Below are 22,650 nucleotides of genomic sequence, written 5' to 3' on the forward strand. Positions count from 1 at the left end.
GATGTGTAAGACAATATGTATCTTCCAAAAGCAAAAAAAGATCTCGGAGAGTTGTTTCTTGAATCCGAAAGAGAATACTTGGGTTCTCCCAATAACTTAAAAGTGTAGCATGCATGCCTGAATCTAACTGGGGTTCGCGATGGTGAAGGAAATGGATTGAAAAAAAAAGGAACTCTAGTTGTAAGATATCTAATGAAACTGTCGCTCGTTTTTAGATCTTACTCAAAGAGAAAGATATCAAATATCTGAACTTTATTTTTGTATATTGTATGGATGATCAGATCCGCAAGGACCATAATTGGGAATGTTTGATCGTCTTTCTATGAGGAAGAGGCGAAATAGAATTAACTTGAATTCGGACCGCTATTCGAAATCTTAGTCAAACACTGAATTTCTCATCTCATGTCTGCTTTTCGTGAAAAAAACCAATTGAAGTGGAGGGTTTCTTCAAACAACAAAGGGTTGGGTCAACTATTCAATCAAATGATATTGAGCATGTTTCTCATCTCTTCTCGAGAAACAAGGGGCTATTTCAGTGCAAAATTGTGCTCAGGACGGATGAGTAACGCGCATAAGAACATGCCCTTGGGAGGGAAACAATAGCTGGAAACGGCTGCTAATACCTCCGTAGGCTGAGGAGCAAAAGGAGGAATCCACCTGAGGAGGGGCTTGTGTCTGATTAGCGAGTTGGTGAGGCAATAGCTTACTAAAGTGATGATCAGTAGCTAGTCCGAGAGGATGATCAGCCACACTGGGACCGAGATACGACCCAGACTCCAATGGAAGGCAGCAAAGGGGAATTTTCACCCATTCATAATTGACAAATTGAGAGAAGTGATTGTAATGAGTGGTTTTTTCGTAATTTGATCTTAATGTAAGAGTGACCGTGATTTGCCCATAAATTTATTCTAGAATGAAAAAGTAAAAGAAAGAAACATAGATACAAAACCACCAAACCATAGCATATTATTCAACCTTGGAATTGGGCTATATAAATTTTGTACTTTTGCTTCGAGCTCGCTAATCAACAAGTTACAAGTTCTTATAAATAGGTAAATTAGATGCTACACCTCATCATTTGCACTGTGTGGAGTTTAACCATAAATCTACATATAATTACGCACACTCATATGTATGTATGCATAGTGGATAGTTATTTAACCAAATTTACGATTCAAATCCACCCGATGTAAAGAATCAGATGTAGCATCTAACTCCCCTTATAAAAGCTACATTCGGTGAAATACATTGAACGATTTCCCATTTCAATTTACACACAATCACACAAATATACATGCAGTACTTGTAAAATACGTATACACCTATTCACGTACATAACACGATACAACTCGACGAAGTTAATCAAAACTTAAGCGAAGCGGTATCGTCGGCATTCCCTTGAGGCGGGCTAATAACAATCCACAGCAAAGAAGACGTAATCGAAATAAGCCCCGCCCAAACGTACACAATCGTCGGGACACGGCCCCTCCGGCCCATAAGCCCCTTCGCAAACGGGTACATATGCACAAGCACCCAAAAGCTAAAAAAAGCGCCCCCGAAAAGCTTACTCCACTCCGGTATCACACTGTACACCGTCCGCGAAAACCCGATCACAAGCGCCACCAGGTTCATAATGATAATAAACAACGGCATTATAAATAACCCCGTCCACTTCACTACATACAAATCCGCGTATATATCGTCCTCGTCTTCTCCGGTCGATTTCGATGTTAATGTGAACGAGATCTCGATTCCGGCGATGACTTTCAGGAGTCCTTGAATAACGGCGACGAGGTGGGCGCTCGTGCCGCCGATCACCCAAAATTGTTCGTTCCGCCACCACTCTTCGAGGCCGATTCCGGACCACTTGACTTCTAAGAGGGAGATGAAGACGAGGCAGAGGGTGATTATCAGGAGGTAGCTGAGGAAGTGGATGTCGAGTGATTGGACGATGAACTTGCCGGAGAAGAGGGAGAGGGCGGGGAGGAAGCAGTAGACAACGAGGAAGATGGAGGTGAAAGGGTAGATGCCGACGTTGAGGTAGGCGATGCGCTGGAGGAATTTGAGGCGGGAGGTCGCGAGGATGGCGTTGTTCCGGGAGAAGAAGATCTCGACGGAGCCGGTGGCCCACCGGAGGACCTGGTGGAGGCGGTCGGTGAGGTTGATCGGTGCGGTGCCGCGGAAGGCATCGCGCTTGGTGATGCAGTAGACGGAGCGCCAGCCGCGGTTGTGCATGCGGTAGCCGGTGACCACGTCCTCCGTCACGGAGCCGTAGATCCAACCGATTCTGTCGCCCCACTCTGTTTTGTCCTCGTACCTGATTTTTGATTTATTTCGAACGCTTAAAATTTAATTCAAATTGTTTATGGTAAAAGTCCCTCGTGTTAACAGAAAATACATTTGGTCCATCTATTTAACATTTTTTGTCATTTCCGTCAGTTTGCTGTTAATTCGTCAGTTAACGCAATGACGGGGCACACACTTGATTCCGTTAGTACTAACGGAAAATCGACAAAAATGACTAAAAATGTTGAATGTTTGAAACATGAGGGACCAAATGTGGTTTTTGTGAACATGAAGGACTAAATATGGAATCAATGCAAACTTGAGGGATGAAAACTGTATTTTTATATAACATTAGGAAAAATTAAGGCCACCCCTGAGGTATTAAATTACGAAAAAAACCCTCATTTTTAGGTAATTACAACCATCCATCAACTATATATATAGAAATGTAATTTTCTTAAAATTGTTTTTGAATATTTGGTAGTTTTTTCGAGCTTGAAATCGGACTCGAAATTAAAATTCATGTATAATTCTGATTCTGATTCAAAAAAAAAATCTGAAAAGTCGAAAGCCGGGACTATAAACTAATTACTCGAAAAAAGAAAAATAAAAAGTTGTAGGAAACGATTGTTATTACCAGCAAGAAATGACAGCAATGGCCTCGGCTGCGGTGGGGGCATCGAGTGGGGGCCGCGGCATGAGCAAAGCACCGGGGGCCCGACCGTTCTTGACGGAGAAATGATCGGCAAGGGGCCGTCCTTGAAACTCAGCAACGGCTATTGATTCGTTGAACATAGTTGAGTTTCCGAATTTCTTAGGTAGGTCCAAATCGGGGTGGCCTGATGTAAGGGGGGCCTCTTCCTCGGACTGAGGAGGCACCATATTCTTAACGGGGGCCTTATTTTGTCCGAAAACGCCCGAATATTCGTTCGCTCTCGGTGGAGGAAAACCGTAGAGAGCGTAACGCCTGAACATGCATCCAGTTCCGACATAAACCGGACCTTGTAGACCATCCAATGCTCTCATATTCCCTATTTATATACTTGTTCAATCATATTTCAGATTATTTAAAAACAACATTTTTTACTACTAAGCTTACCTAAAAAAAAAATTAAAAGAATTGTACCTACATTTCTAAATAGAGTTTATTGCATTTAGGACCCTGTGTTATACCGAATTGTTAAAAATATTTTCGTGTTATAAATATTAGCAAAATATGCCCTATGATGCATCTTGTTAGCACACAATCCCTTAACGGTTTGTTTTTAGGGGTAGTTTGCTAATAAAATTGAATTATAGGAGGGTATTTTGCTAATATTAATAACACGAGGAATTTTTTCGACAATTAGAGTAAACATAAGGGTGGAAAATGCAATAAATCCTTTCTATGTTTTATTTGAGGTGAAATATTTAAGTTGGCTCAATCTACTTTTCATTTTTTGCATTTGTAAATTCAAACATTATAAGGCCAACTATGTGCAAAGAATACACAAAAAAAAAAATTAATAATAATAAAAATAGAAAAAAAAAAACTTTATAGAGTTATTCTTACCATCGAAAAACACGGTATTGTGATTAGCATATCTGTCGGAGGGATCGATGCCTTCAAACCTCTGCGGGAACTGTATATAGCATATACGGTCACCGCCCCGGTCCATCATATAGCACATGCCTTCTCTAATAGCCATAGAGTTGTAGATATAGTGGTCACAATCCAAGTTCAAAATGAACGCTCCATTCGATAGTATGGCCGATGCCCTCACTAAAGCATTCATTGCACCGGCCTTCTTGTTATGATCGTAGCACTTGCGTTTCTCACGCGACACGTAGGCGAACATCGGGAGACGAATGTCGATACCGGTGAAATCCAATCTTTTCTCGTCCGGCCCTCCCATTATCGGATCATTATCGGGAACCTTGCTCATTATCTGCAAGCAAAAAATGTCAATGCTTGAGAATATTACCAAAAAGAGATTGGGAATTTTTTTTCGTATTTTAATGATAATATTTATTAGGGTTTATTGCATTCAACACCCATGCGTTTACTATAATTGTTACAAATTCGTCGTTTTATTAATATTTACAAACTCCTCCTATATTGCAACTTTTTCTTAGCAAACTACCGCCTAAAATCTCACCATTGAGGAGAATGTGTACTAAAAAATGCATTACAGGGGCACTTTTGCTAATATATTAATAACACGAGGACTTTTTTAGCAATTTGTTATAACATGGGGTCCTAAATGTAATAAACTCATATTCGTTAGGTGCCGTTTGCAAATAAACTCAAACATAAGTTTTTATTTGTAATTAATTAATCAAATAATTACTATGAATTATGGTGAACATCTATGAAAATTTCATTGTTTTTCCCAAACTAACCTGCAAAATACCGGCGTGGTCTCCCTTGGCGTGATCGGGGGCCGGGTTGAACCATGTCCCGGGCCAGTGGGTCCCGTCGGCCATCCACGTGGCTTTCGTGACTTCGAACTTGTGGTCCGGTGGGATCACGCCATTGTTCTTCTCCTTGACGAGCTTCTTTTCTTGCATCTCCTCGTTTTTGTTGTACATTTTACAACGCTTGTGTATGACTTCGGGAAGGCCGTTGATTCGGACCTTGAACTCGTCGTACTCTCGCTTGATCCAACGCCTGTCCTTGACGAAATCGGGGCGCTTCTTGTTCTTCGTGGGGTCCATCTTTTGGCTGAAGTAGCTGTCCGGATTTCTTGGCTCGATGTCGTGCTTCCGGCAGAACGGCACCCATACCTATCGGGTAATGAGAGTTAGAAATTCAGTTCAATCTTTTCTATTTCCACCACATCATTAAATATTCCAAAACGGAAATTAGATGTTACACCTAATTATTTACACTGTGATTTCGAACCGTAGATCTGCACACAAGCACACACACTTATGTGTACGTGTGCTTAGTGGATAGTTATTTAATCAAATATATGGTTCAAATTCACCCGATATAAATAACCAGTTGTAGCATCTAACTTCCATAAACTGCGTATAAAGAAACGAAAAACAAAAGTAATTAATTACCTCGGCAAATTTGACAGCCTCGGCCATAGCCTCAAACGTAAGAATAGCCCCACCATCATCCGATATATAAATAGACACCTTCTCAATCGGATAATTCACCGCAAGTATAGATAAAATCGTATTAGCAGTGACCAAAGGCGGTTCCTTATCGGGATCGGCTGTCGATATGAACACATCCATTCCGGGAAGATCCGACCGGCCGGTCGGGTTGGACGGACCGGGCGTCTCGAACTTGTCCTTAAGAGCCGCCAAATCGGCCGCCCGGTTTATTGGATTGAATTTGGGTAGAATATCGAGTAACCATGAAAATGCAAACCATATTTCGCACACGATGGATATTCCCCATAGCCACATTGCTTCTCGGTTCGGGTTTTGGACCCGCCAGATGAGGAACATCGTTAGCGCGATCATTCGAATCACGATAAGGACTCTGCATGTTAGAAAGTTTGTGTTAGTAGGATTGGAAATACTTACAATATAAGACTTGGAAACCTTTAACCATCATAACTAAAAAAGAAAAGTAGTATTAATTTCACTTGGACCCCCTCGTAGATAGTGAAAATTACGAAATTACCCAAACCTCCTCTGTTAGATGGCTCTGCTTACTTCGGTTTGAATCTGAAACAATGAGAGGTTTGGGCAATTTTTTTTAACTAAGAGGGGAGCAGTATGTAATTTCACTATCTAACAAAGGATTCAAGTGTAATTAATCCCAAAATAAGAAGAAAAAAAATATCCAAAACTAATTTACATTGATAGATAAAAATTTAAGTTCATTGTAGATTAAAAACATCTTGAGTTTAGTGCATTTGTTATCATGAATTTGAAATCGTTAACTCTGAATTCTGCTATCGAAAAGCAAACCAAGTGCTATTTCTTTGGTTAAATGTAGGGAAAAGTGTAGTTTTCATCCCTCAAGTTTGCATCTATTTCACATTCTGTCCCCTATGTTAAAAGAAAAACACATTTGGTCCCTCACGTTTCAATAATTTAACTCTTTTGGTCATTTCCGTCAATTTACCATTAGTATGTCAGTTAAGTCATTGATGGACACACGCTTGATTCCGTTAGTTTTAACGGCAAATTGACGGAAATGACTAAAAATGTTGAATTTTTGAAACATGATGGAATCAAATGTGTTTTTTTTGTGAACATAGGGACCTAGATATAAAATCTGTGCAAACTTGAGGGATGGAAACGGTATTTGTCGGTTAAATGTATGTATAATCTCGAGAAATTAAAATTTAATTAGTTACGGTATTTTTTCCTATTTGAAAAACGCAAGTTATTTAGTAGGAGGAATATGTGTATATTTCATTATACATTGGAACTACAAAAAATATGTATGTATTTTTTCATTAATTCACCTACCTGTAAGGGCTTATAACACCTCCAGGAACTTGAACTTTCCTTGTGAGCGGCTTCCACGGTTTGTCCATGAAATCCTGCATGCTCATCCCCGTATCGTGATCAAACGAATCGTCTTGCCAAAACGCGTTCCCGATCCCGTATTTCCCCTTCGTCTCGAAAAGCCAACGGTTGTGGTCGAATTCCTGCGTCTGGCTCCTCAACAGCATCGACTTGTTATTATTATTATTCTTCAACACTGACATCCTCCGGTCGAGTTTTCCCGCCGCGTCACCGCCACCATCGCCGCCATCGCCGACGGCCGCTCTGCCGCGTTGTTGCATCTCGGAGCGGAACCTGGACGACGGGGCCCGGAACGTGGTGGGACCGTCCGGCTTGTCCCCCGATGAGGCGGCGGCGGCGGCCCCTGCGCCACCTGCCGCGCCGGGCTGATTGTCCGGCGTGGGGGGCATTAGTACGGTGTAGTTTATGTAGTCGTTCTGTGCGGCGTAGTCGCCCGGAAGGTCGATCTCGTCGTCGCGAGAGAGGCTGACGACTCGCCCGCTGGAAGTACGGCGGGCGAACTTGACAGACTGGGGCGACGGGCCCCGGTCGGAGTCTCCTCCGACGGAGGCCGAAGGCCTCCTCGGATTCGATGATTTATCCATCAATTATTTAATTAATTATTATATTTTGGTTTGTTCCCTTTGTCCTGCAAATGCATTGTTCTTTTTTCTTTTCGTGGTTTGTGGGATTGAAGGTTGGATTGGTGGGAGAAAGATGAGGGAAAATTTGGGAAAGTTTGATGGGGAGAATTGTTGAAGAATGTAAGAAGGGAAAGAAAACAAATGGAAATGCCAAAAATAGGGTGGTTTAATTCTTGTCAACTTTGTATCCATGTATTCTCAAATGTGAGCATCGATACATACCCTTATTTTACGCCTAGCCCCTCGATTCTATTATATATATAATAGGGTAATATGCAGGACCCATTTTTGTACGAGTTAAGATTTGGAAACTTCAATTGATAATTTTGCAGTTCTGAATTTGAGATTTATTTGATACTATGAGGATGCATCGTTATAAGTTTTTGGGTTAATTTCACTGCATCCGATCCCCTTCTTAGATAGTGAAATTACGAGAACCCCCTCTCTCTCTCTCTTTCTTATTTGTAAAAAGTGTGGGTAAAACTAGGGGAGTAAACGAGGTGAGCTCGAGCCGAGCTCGTCTCTTTTGGCAGGCTCGAGCTCGAGCGCAAGCTCATTTTGTTTTTTTTTTTAAATATTTTTTCAGTTATTATTTTATTATTATTAAAAATTATGTTTTAAAAATTACAAAATAAACAATAAATTGTAATTATATATAATTTTTAATATTTTTATTTATTTCTGTCGTATTTTATATTCTTATACATTATTTAAATAAAAAAAATATAAAAATAATAAGTAAGACTCGTGAGCTCACGAACAACTAAAAATTGGCTCAAGCTCGAGCTCATGAGTCTTCTCAGCTTGTTTACTACCCCGAAGTAAAAGTGACATTTCACTCATTCCGTCTGGGGTTGTAAAGGTCTCGTTAATTTTTAATGAAGAGGGCGTCCATTTGAAATTAACCTTTGGTTCCAAAGTTGTGTATAGTATCGTCTTCATATGGTGGGGTTTCTCAGCTTTAGCGAGTTTACGAGTCCAACCCACTCACTCCTGCTCCAAGCCACGTGATTCTCATTTATAAAAGGGTAAATAGCGCTTAAAACCCTGTGGTTACAAGCTTTTGTAGATGACTCCCTTTGTGGTTTATGGGATATCTTCCGTTAGTTTTTTCGTCAAACTTAACCGCGTGCAATATTAAACTTCGAGGGAGTCATCTGCAAAAAATGAAAGTATAAATAAAACCATAAGGGGGTCATCTGCAAAAAAATTACTTTGACGTTTGAGCAGTTAAGTTTGACTGAAAAATTTATAGAAGCTACCCATCAACTACAAGGGGTTATGTGTTGATATTACAAGCTCAAATAGTTCATCTGCAAAAGATTGTAACCACATGGGTTTAGGTGCTATTTACCCTTTATAAAAATAAGTATTGGTTTGTATTAGGGGTGGCAATTTGGATCCGGTTCCATGGATCCGATTAGATCCGGTTCGGTTCATAAGGATCCGGTTTATATTAAGTTTAGTTGAAATAAATCGGATCCGATCCAGTTGATATTATTTTAAAACTGGATCCATGTGGATCCACTTTGAATCCATTAAAAGTTTAACCACAAAATAAAGTGGATCATATTGGATCCAATCAAAACCCAATAAAATACCAAAACAATTTTCTCACAAAAAAAAGTCAAAATATTATTTTAATTAAAAGTGTATATGAGTGTGTGTGTGTGTGCGTAAAATAGTGTGTGTGTGTGTGTAACACAGTGTGTGTGTGTGTGTAACACAGTGTGTGTGTATGTGTGCGTAAAATAGTGTGTGTGTGTGTGTGTGTGTGTGTGTGTGTGTGTGTGCGTAAAATAGTGTGTGTGTGTGTGTGTGTATGAGTGTGTGTGTGTGTGTGCGTAAAATAGTGTGTGTGTGTGTGTGTAGAAATTGTGTGTGTATGCGTGTGTGTGTGTGTGTGTAAACCAGTGTGTGTGTGTGTGTAAAACATTGTGTGTGTGTGTAAAACAGAGTGTGTGTGTGTGTGTGTGTAAAACAGTGTGTGTGTGTGTGTGTGTAAAACAGTGTGTGTGTGTGTGTGTAAAACATTGAGTGTGTGTGTGTGCGTAAAACAGAGTGTGTGTGTGTGTGTGTGTAAAACAGTGTGTGTGTGTGTAAAACAGAGTGTGTGTGTGTGTAAACAGTGTGTGTATGTGAGTGTGTGTAGAAGCTGTGTGTGCATGTGTGTGCATGTGAGTGTGTGTGTGTGTGTGTGTGTGTAAAACAATGTGTGTATGTGAGTGTGTGTGTGTGTGCGTAAAACAGTGTGTGTGAAACAGTGTGTGTGTATATGTAAAACAGAGTGTGTGTGTGCGTAAATCAGTGTGTGTGTGTGTGTCTAAAACAGTGTATGTGTGCGCAACAGAGTGTGTGTGTGTGTGTAAAACGGGTTGTGTGTGTTAAACAGTTGTGTATGTGTGTGAGAGTGTGTATGCAAAATGTGTGTGAATTGTGTGAGTTTGAAAGTTTATATATTAATTATTAAACCACATAAATTGAGATATTAAATCCTAAAAATTGAGATATTAAACTACATAAATTGAGATATTAAATCCTAAAAGTTGAGATATTCAACCTCATAAGTTGAATTAAAAATGAAATGGATCCATTTGGATCCAATCCGGATCGGTCTAAATTCGATCCACATTAAATCTATTCATATAGGTTGATATTGGATCCGGATCCTTTTGAATCCGATCCACATGGATCTGGATTGGATCCGGTCCAAGTTGAGAAATTGCCACCCCTAGTTTGTATATAGATAGATATATAGATAAATATGTGTGTTTATATCAATATTTGTAAATCTGTGTCAATACTTGTGAAAGCAAAAACAATTAATCTTCAATCCTTAAAACCTTTTAATTATTGACAATCATACAAAGTTTTCGGTTTAGATCATAGGAACCCCAAATCTAACTTTAACCCTTTTTTTTTGCCAAAATGAAAACGTTATTTCATTAAAAAAAAATGGAATACAAAGGGTCCTCGTTAGGCTTATGAGATCTACACAAATTACTGCCCATTAAGCACACATGTACATGGATGTGCGTGTTATTATGTATAGATTAGTGATGCAAAATTATATGGTGTAAAATTATATCGTGTATTTCACCAGATGTAGGTTTCTACAAAACCTCCTCGTTAAAAACTTTGTTGACCCTAACAACGACCCGATAACAAATTAACTAAACATAACGTTTGGCTACAAGAGAAAGAGGGTTCTTTTTACGCATCGTAAATCCTTCAGATGCATCAGTATCAATATCTTCTTCTTTCACACCCGGAGGCAATTCCCAATCGAACGAGTAAAGAAGATTTGCCAGTGCCATTTCCACAGCTGCAACTCCTAGAGACAATCCAGGGCATCTTCTCCTCCCCGACCCGAACGGAATGAACCCGAAATCTTGCCCCTTAAAATCAATACTTTTGTCATTATTATTATTATTCAAGAACCGCTCCGGCAAGAATTCATTCGGATTTTCCCAATACTCGGGATCTCTGCCAATGGCCCATACATTAACGAAAGCAAACGTTTTCGATTCGATTTCGTACCCGTTTATGGTGCACTTTTCCATTGTCTCCTTTGGGACCAACAATGGAAGTGGTGGATACAATCTCAAAGTTTCTTTAATGACTGCTTTGAGATAGGGTAACTTTTCGATATCATCTTCGTCTACGAAACTTTTCTTACTATCGGCCATTAGACTTCGGATTTTTTGTTGTGCTTTCTTCATTGCGCATGGCTTCTTTGTTAGAGCCGTCAGTGCCCAAACGATTGCGGATGCACTCGTTTCCGTTCCTGCAACGACAATGTTCTGTGATCGACAACATATTTTTAGGATGAAGGAAATAGTAATTGTATTATTTTGACATTCCTTTATTCATTACAAATTTAAAACTAACTCAAAAAATGGAATTTCATGTGTTTAAGTCACCATAAAAAAATATATTTTGGGTGACGACATCTATTTTCATAATCTTAGACAAAAAATGTTGTCACTGATTCTCTATAGTGATAACAAAAAAAGTTTTAGTGACGACAATAAAAAGATATACCTTGGCACCAAAATGCAAAATGTTGTTACCTGCGTTTATTGACAACGTTGCACATTATCACGTTGTGTCCCTATTGATGTAAATAGGACATACCAGATTGTAATTAGCACTTTCTAAAATATTCCAAATTTTATCAGATGTGGAAAACGAATTCCAATTCAATTTAAAAATTAAAAAGTACTGAAAATCGAAAATTTTGGGAATCGGATTGAAAACAATTGTTGCAAAAATAGAAAACTTCCGGATGGAATCCGCAGGAATTACAAAATCCCCAATTTTTTGGTCACCAATAATAATATGAGATTATAAGTGTACTTTTTGAAGAAAAAAATATCTGAATTTTCAGAAATTAAAATCATATCGGAAATCAAAATCTAAGATTTATTCAAATTCTCTTCCAAAAAAATAAAAAATCAAAACTCAGGATACAAAATATTATTCCAGAATCGAAAATTATGGGATCGACGTCGGAATTCGAAATGTATTTCAACTTTCCGTAGGGGGTCGCTACTAATGCCTTAGCTATATTAATTTATTCCCAACAAGTTGACTATTCATCACAAGTTGATTATAAGTTTATAACAATTTAATGATAATAATATTATAAACGATAAATTAATTACCATGCGCATTCGTAGATTATTCAAGACATCAGGAGGGAAATTAAAGAACGAGTAACTATTATCCTTTAATTAAAAAAAACAAAAAACGAATTACCATGAGTATTGCCTTGATATTGTTCCAATCAATCTTAACCGCGGCTGAATCATCTTCCCTGAGTCGAATCAAGAGATCAAGAAAATCGCCATCCATCGAAACCGGCCTATCGGGACGGAGATGCTCATCTATAAGTTGCTGCAAAAACGAGTCCATATTCACGAAAGCCCTATCAAGCCGATAAACCACACCGGATAACTTATCAATCAAACCAAACAGAGGAATAAAATCAGCCAAAACAACGTCGGCGGATACTTTCTCGAATTCAACCATAAGCTTCTGGAACCTTCTTCCTTCATCGAACCTCTTTCCGAACGCAACTCTGCACAAAAGGTTCGTACTGAAAGCCATCACCCTCTCGCTCAAGTCAACCGCCCGGACGTCCGGACCGGCCAGGGTTAGATTCGTAATTTCCTCGATCATATTCGAGACCTCTTCTTCGCGGATGGGTTTAAACGAACGCACTTGCTTGAGGGTGAAGAGACGTAGAACGACCGTTTTCCTCATCTCCCTCCAGTAGTCGTTGTGAGACGACGACGCGATGTCGAGGTAGCCGTACGATAGTTTCTTTGACGGTGTCGTGTGAGGGCGGCCGGCGAACGCAAGGTCGTTGTGCTTTAGGGCTTGTTTGGCGACTTGCGCCGAGGAAATGACGACTGCCGGAACTTGACCGAGTTTTAAGTACATGAGGGGGCCGTGTTTGTTGGAGAGGTCAGAGAGACAGAGGTGGAGTTTCGAAGTGTCGAATTGGTGTAGGTTTTCGATGAACGGAAGCCCTTTTGGCCCCGGCGGGCGGCGGCGATTTTCTCGGGTCGACCCGCTTTTCGTGATGAGGATGAAGATGAACAAGATTATTGGCAAAGGTAAAGTCAGGAAAAGAAGCACAGCCATTTTTCTTTTTTGATAGGATCGAGAAAACAAAAATGATAACTAACTACAAATAACCAATTGTAAATAAGCAGGTGTAGCATCTAACTTCTCATGCTTTGACGTGTAATTACAAAATGGCATACGTGAAGGAACTAATTAATTTATTAGGCATACAAGCTCATTAATGCAGTTGACATCCAAGAAATCAAATTAGTTCAATGTTCTTCGGGTAAATTACAAATAATCCCTGAATTTAGGCTAAATTACAAAAAAAACGCCTCCCCTGTCAGTAATTACCAAAACACCCTATGACTAATTGTTGACTAAGTTTTTTAACAGAAAATGTATACCGTCTATTATACTCTTCTGTTAAATATGTGAAAGTTATGTAGCACGGAAACTTCAACTTCATAATGTTTCAAGTTTCGTGTCCGACACTCGAGGACACCTGATGGGTCATTTTGCAATTTCTAAAAAGTTAGAAACATGTTTGTGTAACAAAATTTAAAACATTTTTGTTGCTTCCCTAATTATTTACATGCTTTAATGATTAACTGCAAACTGGTGGTTAATAGGAATATTTAATTTTTTATGTTTGTCTGAAAGATATACAAATAATTTATATATAAATAAAAACTTATATATATGTTTATATAGCCTATTTATAAGGTCTATCCTTATACTTCTAATATTTATATAGGTTTCTCCCAAGCTCCTTTATCTTTATTTTTTTGACATGCCGTTTTCCTATATCCGTTTTCATGTTTTCCCGTATCACTATTTTCGTGTCTGTGCTACATAGTGTGAAAGTTAAACAAGAAAATCTAAAATTGTGTAAAGTCTATATCTCCGTCAACTTGAAGGGCATTTTCGTCCTTTCACCAATCTCACCCAAATATTATAACTGCTACTTGTACCGGCACAATCCGGCTAATTACTTCACTCTGAACATTCCTCTCAAAAGCAGCGACTCAACTCTATCGGCGCCGCCGTCGAAATCCGCACTTTCCTTCCACATTGCGCTGGCGTTAGCTCACCATCCTTATCGTTATAATGAGGAGAATTTCTCACATATGCTAGGGTTTCACCACCAACACTAGCAGTCGCCACATCTTCTCAACAAGCAGCTCCGAATGGTGGAAAATTTAGGCGGCGGCCTAGATTTAGCCGTTGGCAACCCGTACGGCGGCGGTGGCGGATGGAACATGGTTCAGGCGCAGCTGCATTTTATGCTGAAGTTCAACTACTACGACAACTTCGATTTTCAAGGCGGAAGTTCCAACCCATTGCATCTTGGATCGTGTTGATGCAACAGCAAAATCAAAACCCATCTCAGCAATCTGGTTTTTCAACAATATTAATATTTGAGGGGGATTGGTGAAAGGACAAAAATGCCCTTCAATATGATGGAGATATGAAAAACCGGTGAAAAATATGCCGGAAAGTCACATCTAGGGTAAAGTGCAACTATAACAAAATTTGGAAGGTGGAGAGTCTCATTTTTTAGTTTGTAGGGGGGAAAGTGCCAAAACTAGAAATTTCTAGGGGGTGAAATGCATTTTGTCTTTATTTTAATTTAGTTTTTACTAGAAGGGTGTATTTGTCCTTTCACCTTCGGTCAACCATTAAAATCACAATGGCTGAGTGTGCTATTGAAAAAAATTTACAGTGGACTTTTTACTTGTTTATTTATCACGTGGGGGTTTTCGCTCTTTCAATACTATATATGGATATTTTTTGTAGTTTACTCTATTTATTCATACATATATAATCACAAGAAGGCAAGTGTAAGGTATACAAACAGTAATGTAAGTGGGGCATATTTTTTTTGGAAATAATTTGTTATTACAATATAAAATACTAATAATTCAATTTATATTTTTTGAGAAAAAATTATAAATATATACACTTATCTTAGCAAATTTTTGTAATTAACTTTAAAAAAAATTGGGGGGCAAAAACAAATATTTATAAAATACTACGTCAAAAAGTAATTAAAAAAATTATAATGATTCTTTTTCTTGGAGGGGCAGCTGCCACCCCCCAACAATATTAACTACATATCATGAAAGTTTCACCACAACACAAAGAGGGTTTTTCTTATGCACGGTTAACCCTTGAGAGGCATCAGTATCAACATCTTCTTCACTCATTCCTCGAGGCAATTCGAAATCGAACGAGTAAAGAAGATTGGCCAACGCCATTTCCACAGCCGCAACTCCGAGAGACAATCCCGGGCAGCTTCGCCTGCCCGACCCAAACGGAATATACCCGAAATCTCGCCCTTTAAAATCAATGATTTTTTCGTCGTTATTATTATTCAAGAACCGCTCAGGCAAGAATTCGTTCGGGCTCTCCCAATACTCTGGATCTCTACCGATGGCCCATACGTTAACGAACGTAATTGTTTTTGGTTCGATTTCGTACCCGTTTATCGTACACTTCTCCATTGTCTCCTTTGGGATCAACAATGGAAGTGGTGGGTACAATCTCATAGTTTCCTTTATGACTGCTTTGAGATAGGGCAACTTTTCGATATCGTCTTCGTTTATCGAGCTTTTCTTGTTACTTATTAGGGTTTTGATTTCTTGTTGTGCTTTCTTCATTGCACTAGGGTTCTTCATTAGAGCTGTCAGTGCCCAAACTATTGTAGATGCGCTCGTGTCCGTTCCACCGACGAAAATGTTCTGTGTGATTATCAAGAATATGAGACGAGATTAAACAATGTGATCGATGAAAAACAGTATTAATGTGTGGATCGCATAATTATTTTGGTCTCGATTGGTTACTGCTATTATTGACAAAATAGTAGAAGTTAGTAACATGTCAGCTGATTGACTAAATTCAAAACTAACTAAAGCCTGTTAATCTTGTACTAGTTAGACACGGCCACGGGCCGGTTCGGGCTGGTTCCGGGCCGGTTCAAACCGGTTCACGGTTCACATTTTCCGGAACCGGAACCGGCCCGTAGTATGGACGGTTTAGCGGGCCGGGTCGGCCCGCCGGTTCGGGCCGGTTCCGGGCCTATCCGGGCCGGTTCCGGGTCGGCCCGGAAATTTTGAATTTTTTTTTTGTTTTTTTTTTGAAATTATAGAAAAAATTGGGGTGTGAGGGTATTTATAGGAAAAATTAGGGGGGGTGGGGGCAAAACAAATTCAAAAAAAAGCAAAACTGGGGTGTGAGGGTATTTATAGGAAAAATTGGGGGGGAAAAAAAATTCAAAAAAAAGTGAATAACGGCCGGTTCACCGGGCCGGTTCACTAGCCGTTATTTGCTTTTTTTTTTTAATTTTTTTGAATATTTTTTTTTTTTTTTTTAAATCCGGGTGAACCGCCGGGCCGGCCCGGCGGTTCACGGTTCACCATTTCTAAGAACCGGGCCCGTCCCGGGGAGGACGGACCGGTTCACGGGTCCGGGCCGGTTCACTTGGTCAACGGGCCGGTTTGGGCCGTCAACGGGCCGGTTCCGGGCCCAAAACCGGCCCGTGGCCGTGTCTAGTACTAGTTGACATACACATGCCATTAATTTAGTTGGTAGCTACTTAATAGGGGAAATGATGATTTGTACTTGTCGATAACTAGTATAAATTTTGATATGATTATTGTTAAATTAGAAATGTTATTGAGAAAACACATATAATACACAGGTTTTAACATTTTAAATACTAGATCAAATTCTATTTAATTTTTTATATAAATACTAGATCTAATTCAACTAACAAAATATCTTACTAGCTAAAATAAGGGTAAATATCATTTGACACCCATGTGGTTACAATTTTTTGCAGATGACCCCTTTGTGCTCGTAATATCAGCATATAACCCCCTTATGGTTGATAAGAGTAGATTCCGTTAGTTTTTCCGTCAAAATTAACTGTGCGTGTCAAACGTCAAAATCTTATATTTTGCAAATGACCCCCTTATGCTTACATTTTTCCTTTAATTTTTGCAGATAATCCCCTTGAAGTTTGACATGCGCAAGTAAGTTTGACTAAAAAACTAACGGACACTACCTGATATTACGAGCACAAAGTGATCATCTGCAAAAACTTGTAACCACAAATATAAGTGTTATTTACCCATAAAAGAATTAGTTAGCTAGTAGAGAATTAATCTGATTAAGTTTAATCCAATACATTCCTTTATAACTATCCAAAACGTAACTAGGACTTTACGAAAAAAGTAAATTATTATAGTTACTCGCTTAAGTTTTGGTCTTTTCATACATATGCGAAAGGTTAAATTGGTTGGTTGAAGGGGTAAATAACACTTACCCACCCCATGTTTTGAATTTTATACACATGACCTCCTGTATTTTTAATATAGCACATGACCCTCTTGTATTTTACTAGAAACACATAACCTCCTTGTACTTTCAAAAATTTCCAGTTCCTAATGAACATGATTATTTACCAAGTGGAATACCATAGGGAGGTTACGTGCTTATATTAAAAGTAAAAAAGGGTCGTGTGCACAAAGTTCAAACTACATGAGAATTATGTGCTTATATTAGAAGTACAAATGGGTCATGTGCATAAAACTCAAACCACAGGGGTTAAATGCTAATTACCCCTGGTTGACAGAACAAAAACACAAACTTTAATTGGGAAAATTACATTTTTAGTCCCTCGATTTCACATTTTGTCCCCCAAGTTCGCAAAAAAACAGATTTAATCCCTTATGTTTCAACAATTTAACATTTTTGGTCTTTTTCGTTAAGTTTTCCTTACTACTAACGGAACCAAACATGTATCCATCGCTCTCTTAATGACGGACTAACGGATAATTGACGGGAAATGACAAAAAATGTCAGATTGTTTGAAAGATGAGGGACCAAATATGTTTTTTTGTGAACGTTGAAGACCAAATGTGAAACTGGTGTCAACTTAAGGGACGGAAACCGTAATTTTCCCAACTTTAATTATAAAAACATCTTTTTGATTTAGAATACTGTTATTACCCTCGGAGTTTGTAATTGTCTAAAACAAAATAGCCCTTATTTATGGATTAGTAGCAACGGAATCTTTTCGATCCATAGCACATTTCATTGAAATAAACAATTTGTTGAGAGTTGAGACCATTTAACTCCACATGGCCAATGGATTGGATCTGATTTGTTAAGTAATAAATTATATATATATATATATATATATATATATATATATATATATATATATATATATATATATATATATATATATATATATATATATATATATTGTAGGGGTATTTGCACTCGGCTCCCCTGTGAAATGTCTAATTGGCAAAAAAACCCCTCGGATAAAAAAATTAGCAAATACCCCCCTATGAAAGGAAGTCAATGACAATAAGGACCCTACGAGCGAATCGTGGGATACACTCGCGGTTCATGCAGTTGGGCGTGTGTTTTAGGACATTTTAGGACAGGAAAATACATAAAAACCCTTTGGTAGAGGAAAAAAACCCAGATTGATTCAATTATAAATAATCTAAAGTTATAGGACTAAATTGTAATTATCAAATTGTGGGCTGAAATCAGTATTTTGGAAAAAATATCGTCTTCCCCAAAATCCAAATTTCTTCTTCGCCATTGAAATCACCACCACCAAATTCCCACCACCACCACCACCACCACCACCGGTAATCACCTCGTTATGCCGCCGCCTCCAAAATGAGAGAAGAGCATGTCTTCCCCAAATTTCTTCTTATTCCCCATTGAAATCGCCACCACCACCAAACCCCCATCACCACCTCCGGCCATCACCTCTTCCCGCCGGACCCACCCCTTTCCTTCTACAACATGTCTCCGGCGGCGGGGAGTTTGTTCTCCGGCGCGAGTCGGTACTCGACGGAGAAGACGACGGTGGGAAAGTACTCGGCGATGTCGTTGCAGAAGTTGTGGAAGATGACGGTGGAGGCGCTGAAGAGGACGAAGTCGCCGCCGTGGAGGTAGACGACGAGCGGCAGCTTCTTGTTCTTTGGCGGGCTCCCCACGCACCTGCCCCACCACCGGCTCATCTTTCTTTCACCCCGACATTCGCGTAGTACAATTCTCCTCCAATTTCACTATTCCTATGGCAGTGGATCTGCAATTTGAACAAAGACGGTGACGGCGGTGCTCGACGGTCCAGAAGGATCCTTGTCTCCCCGCTCAAATCTCTTCTCCAAGTTGTCGTCCGGCGACCTCCACTTCGACGAAGAGCAAAATCCACCGTTGGCCCTCTCAAAATCGTCGTCTTCACCCGCAAATGGCCCATCGACGTTACTTTCAGATTTATTATTTCACTAATCTGCCGCCACGTCCTTCAATTCAACCGTAAGTCCGTACCCCCTTCTTCAATTCCGCCACCACTTCAATTCTTCCCCCAGCGTCTTCAGTTCCTCCCCCCAACAACTCAGAATTTCAGCCCTGAATTAGGTGAGAAAATCGAAATTGAACACGATTCAGAGGGTAAGGAAATCGAGGATGGGCTCCAGTGGCCTTGTGTGCCGGCGATTTTCTTCGGGAGCAAACTCCACCTTAGAGGTTGCGAAAAATCCCGTTTTATTTTGAATTGGGTGGAGCTTTTGACAGAGATGAATTGGATCTCGATTGGGTTTGAGATTTGTCAGGCCAGAGAGCGACGGTGGTGCTCGACGGTCCAGAAGGCGGCGGTGGTGCTAGACGGGCGAGAAGGCGGCGGTGATGCCGAAATTTTTCCGGGCTGGGAGGTGGGCGGCGGAGTGAAACGAAGAAGAAGATCTGAAAAAATCTTCAATTTTTGTCCCTTATTGCAATTTTGGAAATTTTAAAATTTACAATTTGTTCCTATAAATTATAGTCATTTATAATTTGACCACTCATCAAAGAAATAATTTTTGCTTTATTTTTTATTAAGGACAATTCTGTCATTTCACGTAAGTCAACGAGCCAGTGCACACAAAGGGGCGGTGGGCTGACTAAAACACAACATAGGGGGTTATATGCTAATTTTTTTTTCCGGGGGGGTTTTTTGCTTCCGAGGAATAACACAGGGGGGTCTATGCAATTAACTCATATATTGTAATGTGTACTCAAATTAAAGTAAGGTAATAGATTAATTAAAAATACATACCATGAGTATTGCCTTGATATTGTTCCAATCAATCTTAACCGAAGCTGAAGTATCTTCCCTCAACCGGATCAAAAGATCAAGAAAATCGCCTTCCATCGACTTCGGCCTATTCGAACTAAGATGCTCTTCGATAATTTCTTCGAAAAACGAATCCATTTTCTCGAAAACCCTATCGAGTCGAGAATCGACACCCGAAAATTTATCAATCCAACCAAGTGGAGCAAAATAATCAGCCACAAACAAGTCCATGGTGGATTTTTGAAGCTCGAGCAAAAGTACGTCCAGTTGTTTTTCCTCATCGAACCTCTTCCCGAACGCAACTCTGCACAAAACGTTCACACTGTAGTACATCACCCTCTCGCTCAAGTCGACGGCCCGGCCCGAACGGGCCAGGGTCATTTTCGTAATTTCAGCGACCATGCGAGAGACCTCGCTTTCGCGAACGTCTCGAAAGGAGCGTACTTGCTTGAGTGTGAAGAGATGAAGGACGACCGTTTTCCGCATCTCCCTCCAGTACTCGTTGTAGGACGAGGACACGATGTCGAGGTGACCATACGATAATCTCTTCGAGGAAGTCGAATTCGGCCTTCCTGAAAAAACGAGGTCGTTTTGCTTTAAGGCCTGTTTGGCTACTTCGGCTGAAGAAATAACGATTAGTGGAACTTGGCCGAGTTTTAAGTACATGAGTGGGCCGTATTTGTTGGAGAGTTGAGTGAGGCATAGGTGGAGTTTCGATGTGTCTAGTTGGTGTAAGTTTCCGATGAACGGAAGCCCTTTTGGCCCCGGCGGGCGGCGGGCGGGATGCCCCGGTGACCGGTTTTTACGGATGAGGAGGAAGATGAACAAGATTGGGAGAGAGAAAATGATTAGGAAAATTAGAGTAGCCATTTAATTTTGGTAGGAGAAAATTGGAAGTGGCGTGCCATTAAAGATTATACTCGTGATATATTAGGTAGGATTTTACAAATTTTAAATACAAAAATGGCATGTGAAGGAAATAATTTATTAATCATAAGCTCGTTAATTATTAATGCATTTGACTATCCAAATAAATCATACTAGTTAGGTGGTGTTTGCAAAACTTTTACAAATAGATTATATTTTATTTTTGCTTATAATACATTTTTAAGTGTTTGCTAAATGAATTTCTGTTTTTTCTTCTCTTAAAATAAGCAAAACTTTAAATTATAATTTGTTAAGTATCCATGGCTCTGTCTTTTTTTTTTAAATTTAAGTTTATTTTCCAGTAAATTTGCAAACATCCCCAACTTTAGAAATAACTAAGCACTTAAAACCAACTTAACACACAATCCATAACTTCTACTTTTAAATAAGCTTTTGCAAACACCACTTTAGTTACTTACCTATTTGTCGGTTTTAATGATTGAATTAAGAGGGTGTTTGACTAAGCTTATAAAATGTTAAAAGAAGCTTAATTATAAGATGTTTTAGCGCTTATAAGTTCTTCCAAAGTGTTTGGTAAATTTTTAAAAAAGATCTTATTTTTTGTAAAATAAGCTGATGGAGAAGAGGAAATAAGATCTTTTTAAAAAAATACTTCTACCTCTTTTTATTTAAGATCTGATAATGAGGGGAAATAGGAAATACGTTCATTATCCAAACACAATAAGGTGGTGTTTGCAAATGCTTTTCCAAAGTAATTATGAGTTTTTTTTTTTTTTTTTTTGTTCAAAATCATTTTTTTAAACATTAAAAAACTCATAATCACTTTGGAAAAACGTTTGTAAACACCACCTAAAAATTAATTCTAAGAATAAGATGTAACAATTTGTCAACTCTTAAAACATTTTATCTGACGTAAGAGCTTATCAACTGTTTAAAACAAGTTTAGCCAAACCCCCTCTAAATAAGGGGAGAGTTAGATGTTACACCTGATTATTTACACTAGGTGGATTTGAATCGTAGATTTGATTAGATAACTACCCACGAAGCATACATACACATAGATGTGTGTGATTATGTGTAAATCTACAGTTCAAATCTATCCAAACCAAGTGTGGCATCTAATTTCCCTTCAAATAAGTGAGCATCGTTTTGTAGATTTCTTGTAAGGTTCTCATATATAGACTGGACAACAGTGCTTATCAACTGTTTAAAACAAGTTTAGCCAAACCCCCTCTAAATAAGGGGAGAGTTAGATGTTACACCTAATTATTTACACTAGGTGGATTTGAATCGTAGATTTGATTAGATAACTACCCACTAAGCATACATACACATAGATGTGTGTGATTATGTGTAAATCTACAGTTCAAATCTATCCAAACCAAGCGTGGCATCTAATTTCCCTTCAAATAAGTGAGCATCGTTTTGTAGATTTCTTGTAAGGTTCTCATATATAGGCTGGACAACAGTGATAAAAGAAAAGAAGAAGAAAAATTCAGATCGGACAACCTAACCGGTTCGGTTCATCACCAAAACTCACGGTTAATAATCAAAAACTCCGTTCGATCGGCAAGAAACATTAAAATCATAAATTAAATCAATTCTGGAAAAAAATAAATTACTGGTCAACGAACCAAAATTAAATTTGAACAA

General features: G+C 39.0%; 3 protein-coding genes across 3 annotated transcripts; all 3 read right to left on the reverse strand.

The window, feature by feature from the left end:
* Nucleotides 1–1,153: 1,153 nt before the first annotated feature.
* Nucleotides 1,154–7,566, reverse strand: CSLD1 (cellulose synthase-like D1). The gene is made up of 6 exons (XM_012988736.2): nt 6,706–7,566; nt 5,335–5,764; nt 4,669–5,052; nt 3,839–4,214; nt 2,924–3,317; nt 1,154–2,317 (listed from the first exon to the last, which is right to left on the reverse strand). The coding sequence occupies exons 1-6, from the start codon at nt 7,347–7,349 to the stop codon at nt 1,363–1,365; spliced, it is 3,183 nt and encodes a 1,060-aa protein (XP_012844190.2). The 5' UTR covers nt 7,350–7,566; the 3' UTR covers nt 1,154–1,362.
* A 2,873-nt stretch (nt 7,567–10,439) lies between these two features.
* On the reverse strand, nt 10,440–13,130 carry LOC105964222 (xanthotoxol synthase). The gene is made up of 2 exons (XM_012988750.2): nt 12,150–13,130; nt 10,440–11,191 (listed from the first exon to the last, which is right to left on the reverse strand). The coding sequence occupies exons 1-2, from the start codon at nt 13,038–13,040 to the stop codon at nt 10,562–10,564; spliced, it is 1,521 nt and encodes a 506-aa protein (XP_012844204.2). The 5' UTR covers nt 13,041–13,130; the 3' UTR covers nt 10,440–10,561.
* Nucleotides 13,131–14,966: 1,836 nt separating this feature from the next.
* On the reverse strand, nt 14,967–20,990 carry LOC105964215 (strychnine-11-hydroxylase). The gene is made up of 2 exons (XM_088820780.1): nt 20,092–20,990; nt 14,967–15,706 (listed from the first exon to the last, which is right to left on the reverse strand). The coding sequence occupies exons 1-2, from the start codon at nt 20,977–20,979 to the stop codon at nt 15,083–15,085; spliced, it is 1,512 nt and encodes a 503-aa protein (XP_088676906.1). The 5' UTR covers nt 20,980–20,990; the 3' UTR covers nt 14,967–15,082.
* Between the last annotated feature and the right edge of the window lie 1,660 nt (nt 20,991–22,650).

This window comes from Erythranthe guttata, chromosome 7 (genome assembly GCF_056151865.1).
Source record: "Erythranthe guttata isolate IM_541 chromosome 7, IM_541, whole genome shotgun sequence".
Taxonomy (NCBI): Eukaryota; Viridiplantae; Streptophyta; class Magnoliopsida; order Lamiales; family Phrymaceae; genus Erythranthe; species Erythranthe guttata.

What these genes read in the sequence shown, in the direction of transcription:
- CSLD1 (XM_012988736.2), bottom strand. Translation starts at nt 7,349, where the DNA reads ATGGATAAATCATCGAATCCGAGGAGGCCTTCGGCCTCCGTCGGAGGA. An exon ending in ACCACGCCGGTATTTTGCAG is followed by an intron (nt 4,215 to 4,668) that starts GTTAGTTTGGGA and finishes TTTTGCTTGCAG; the next exon opens with ATAATGAGCAAGGTTCCCGA. An exon ending in ATTGCTGTCATTTCTTGCTG is followed by an intron (nt 2,318 to 2,923) that starts GTAATAACAATC and finishes ATCAAAAATCAG; the next exon opens with GTACGAGGACAAAACAGAGT.
- LOC105964222 (XM_012988750.2), bottom strand. Translation starts at nt 13,040, where the DNA reads ATGGCTGTGCTTCTTTTCCTGACTTTACCTTTGCCAATAATCTTGTTC. An exon ending in ATATCAAGGCAATACTCATG is followed by an intron (nt 11,192 to 12,149) that starts GTAATTCGTTTT and finishes TGTCGATCACAG; the next exon opens with AACATTGTCGTTGCAGGAAC.
- LOC105964215 (XM_088820780.1), bottom strand. Translation starts at nt 20,979, where the DNA reads ATGGCTACTCTAATTTTCCTAATCATTTTCTCTCTCCCAATCTTGTTC. An exon ending in ATATCAAGGCAATACTCATG is followed by an intron (nt 15,707 to 20,091) that starts GTATGTATTTTT and finishes ATAATCACACAG; the next exon opens with AACATTTTCGTCGGTGGAAC.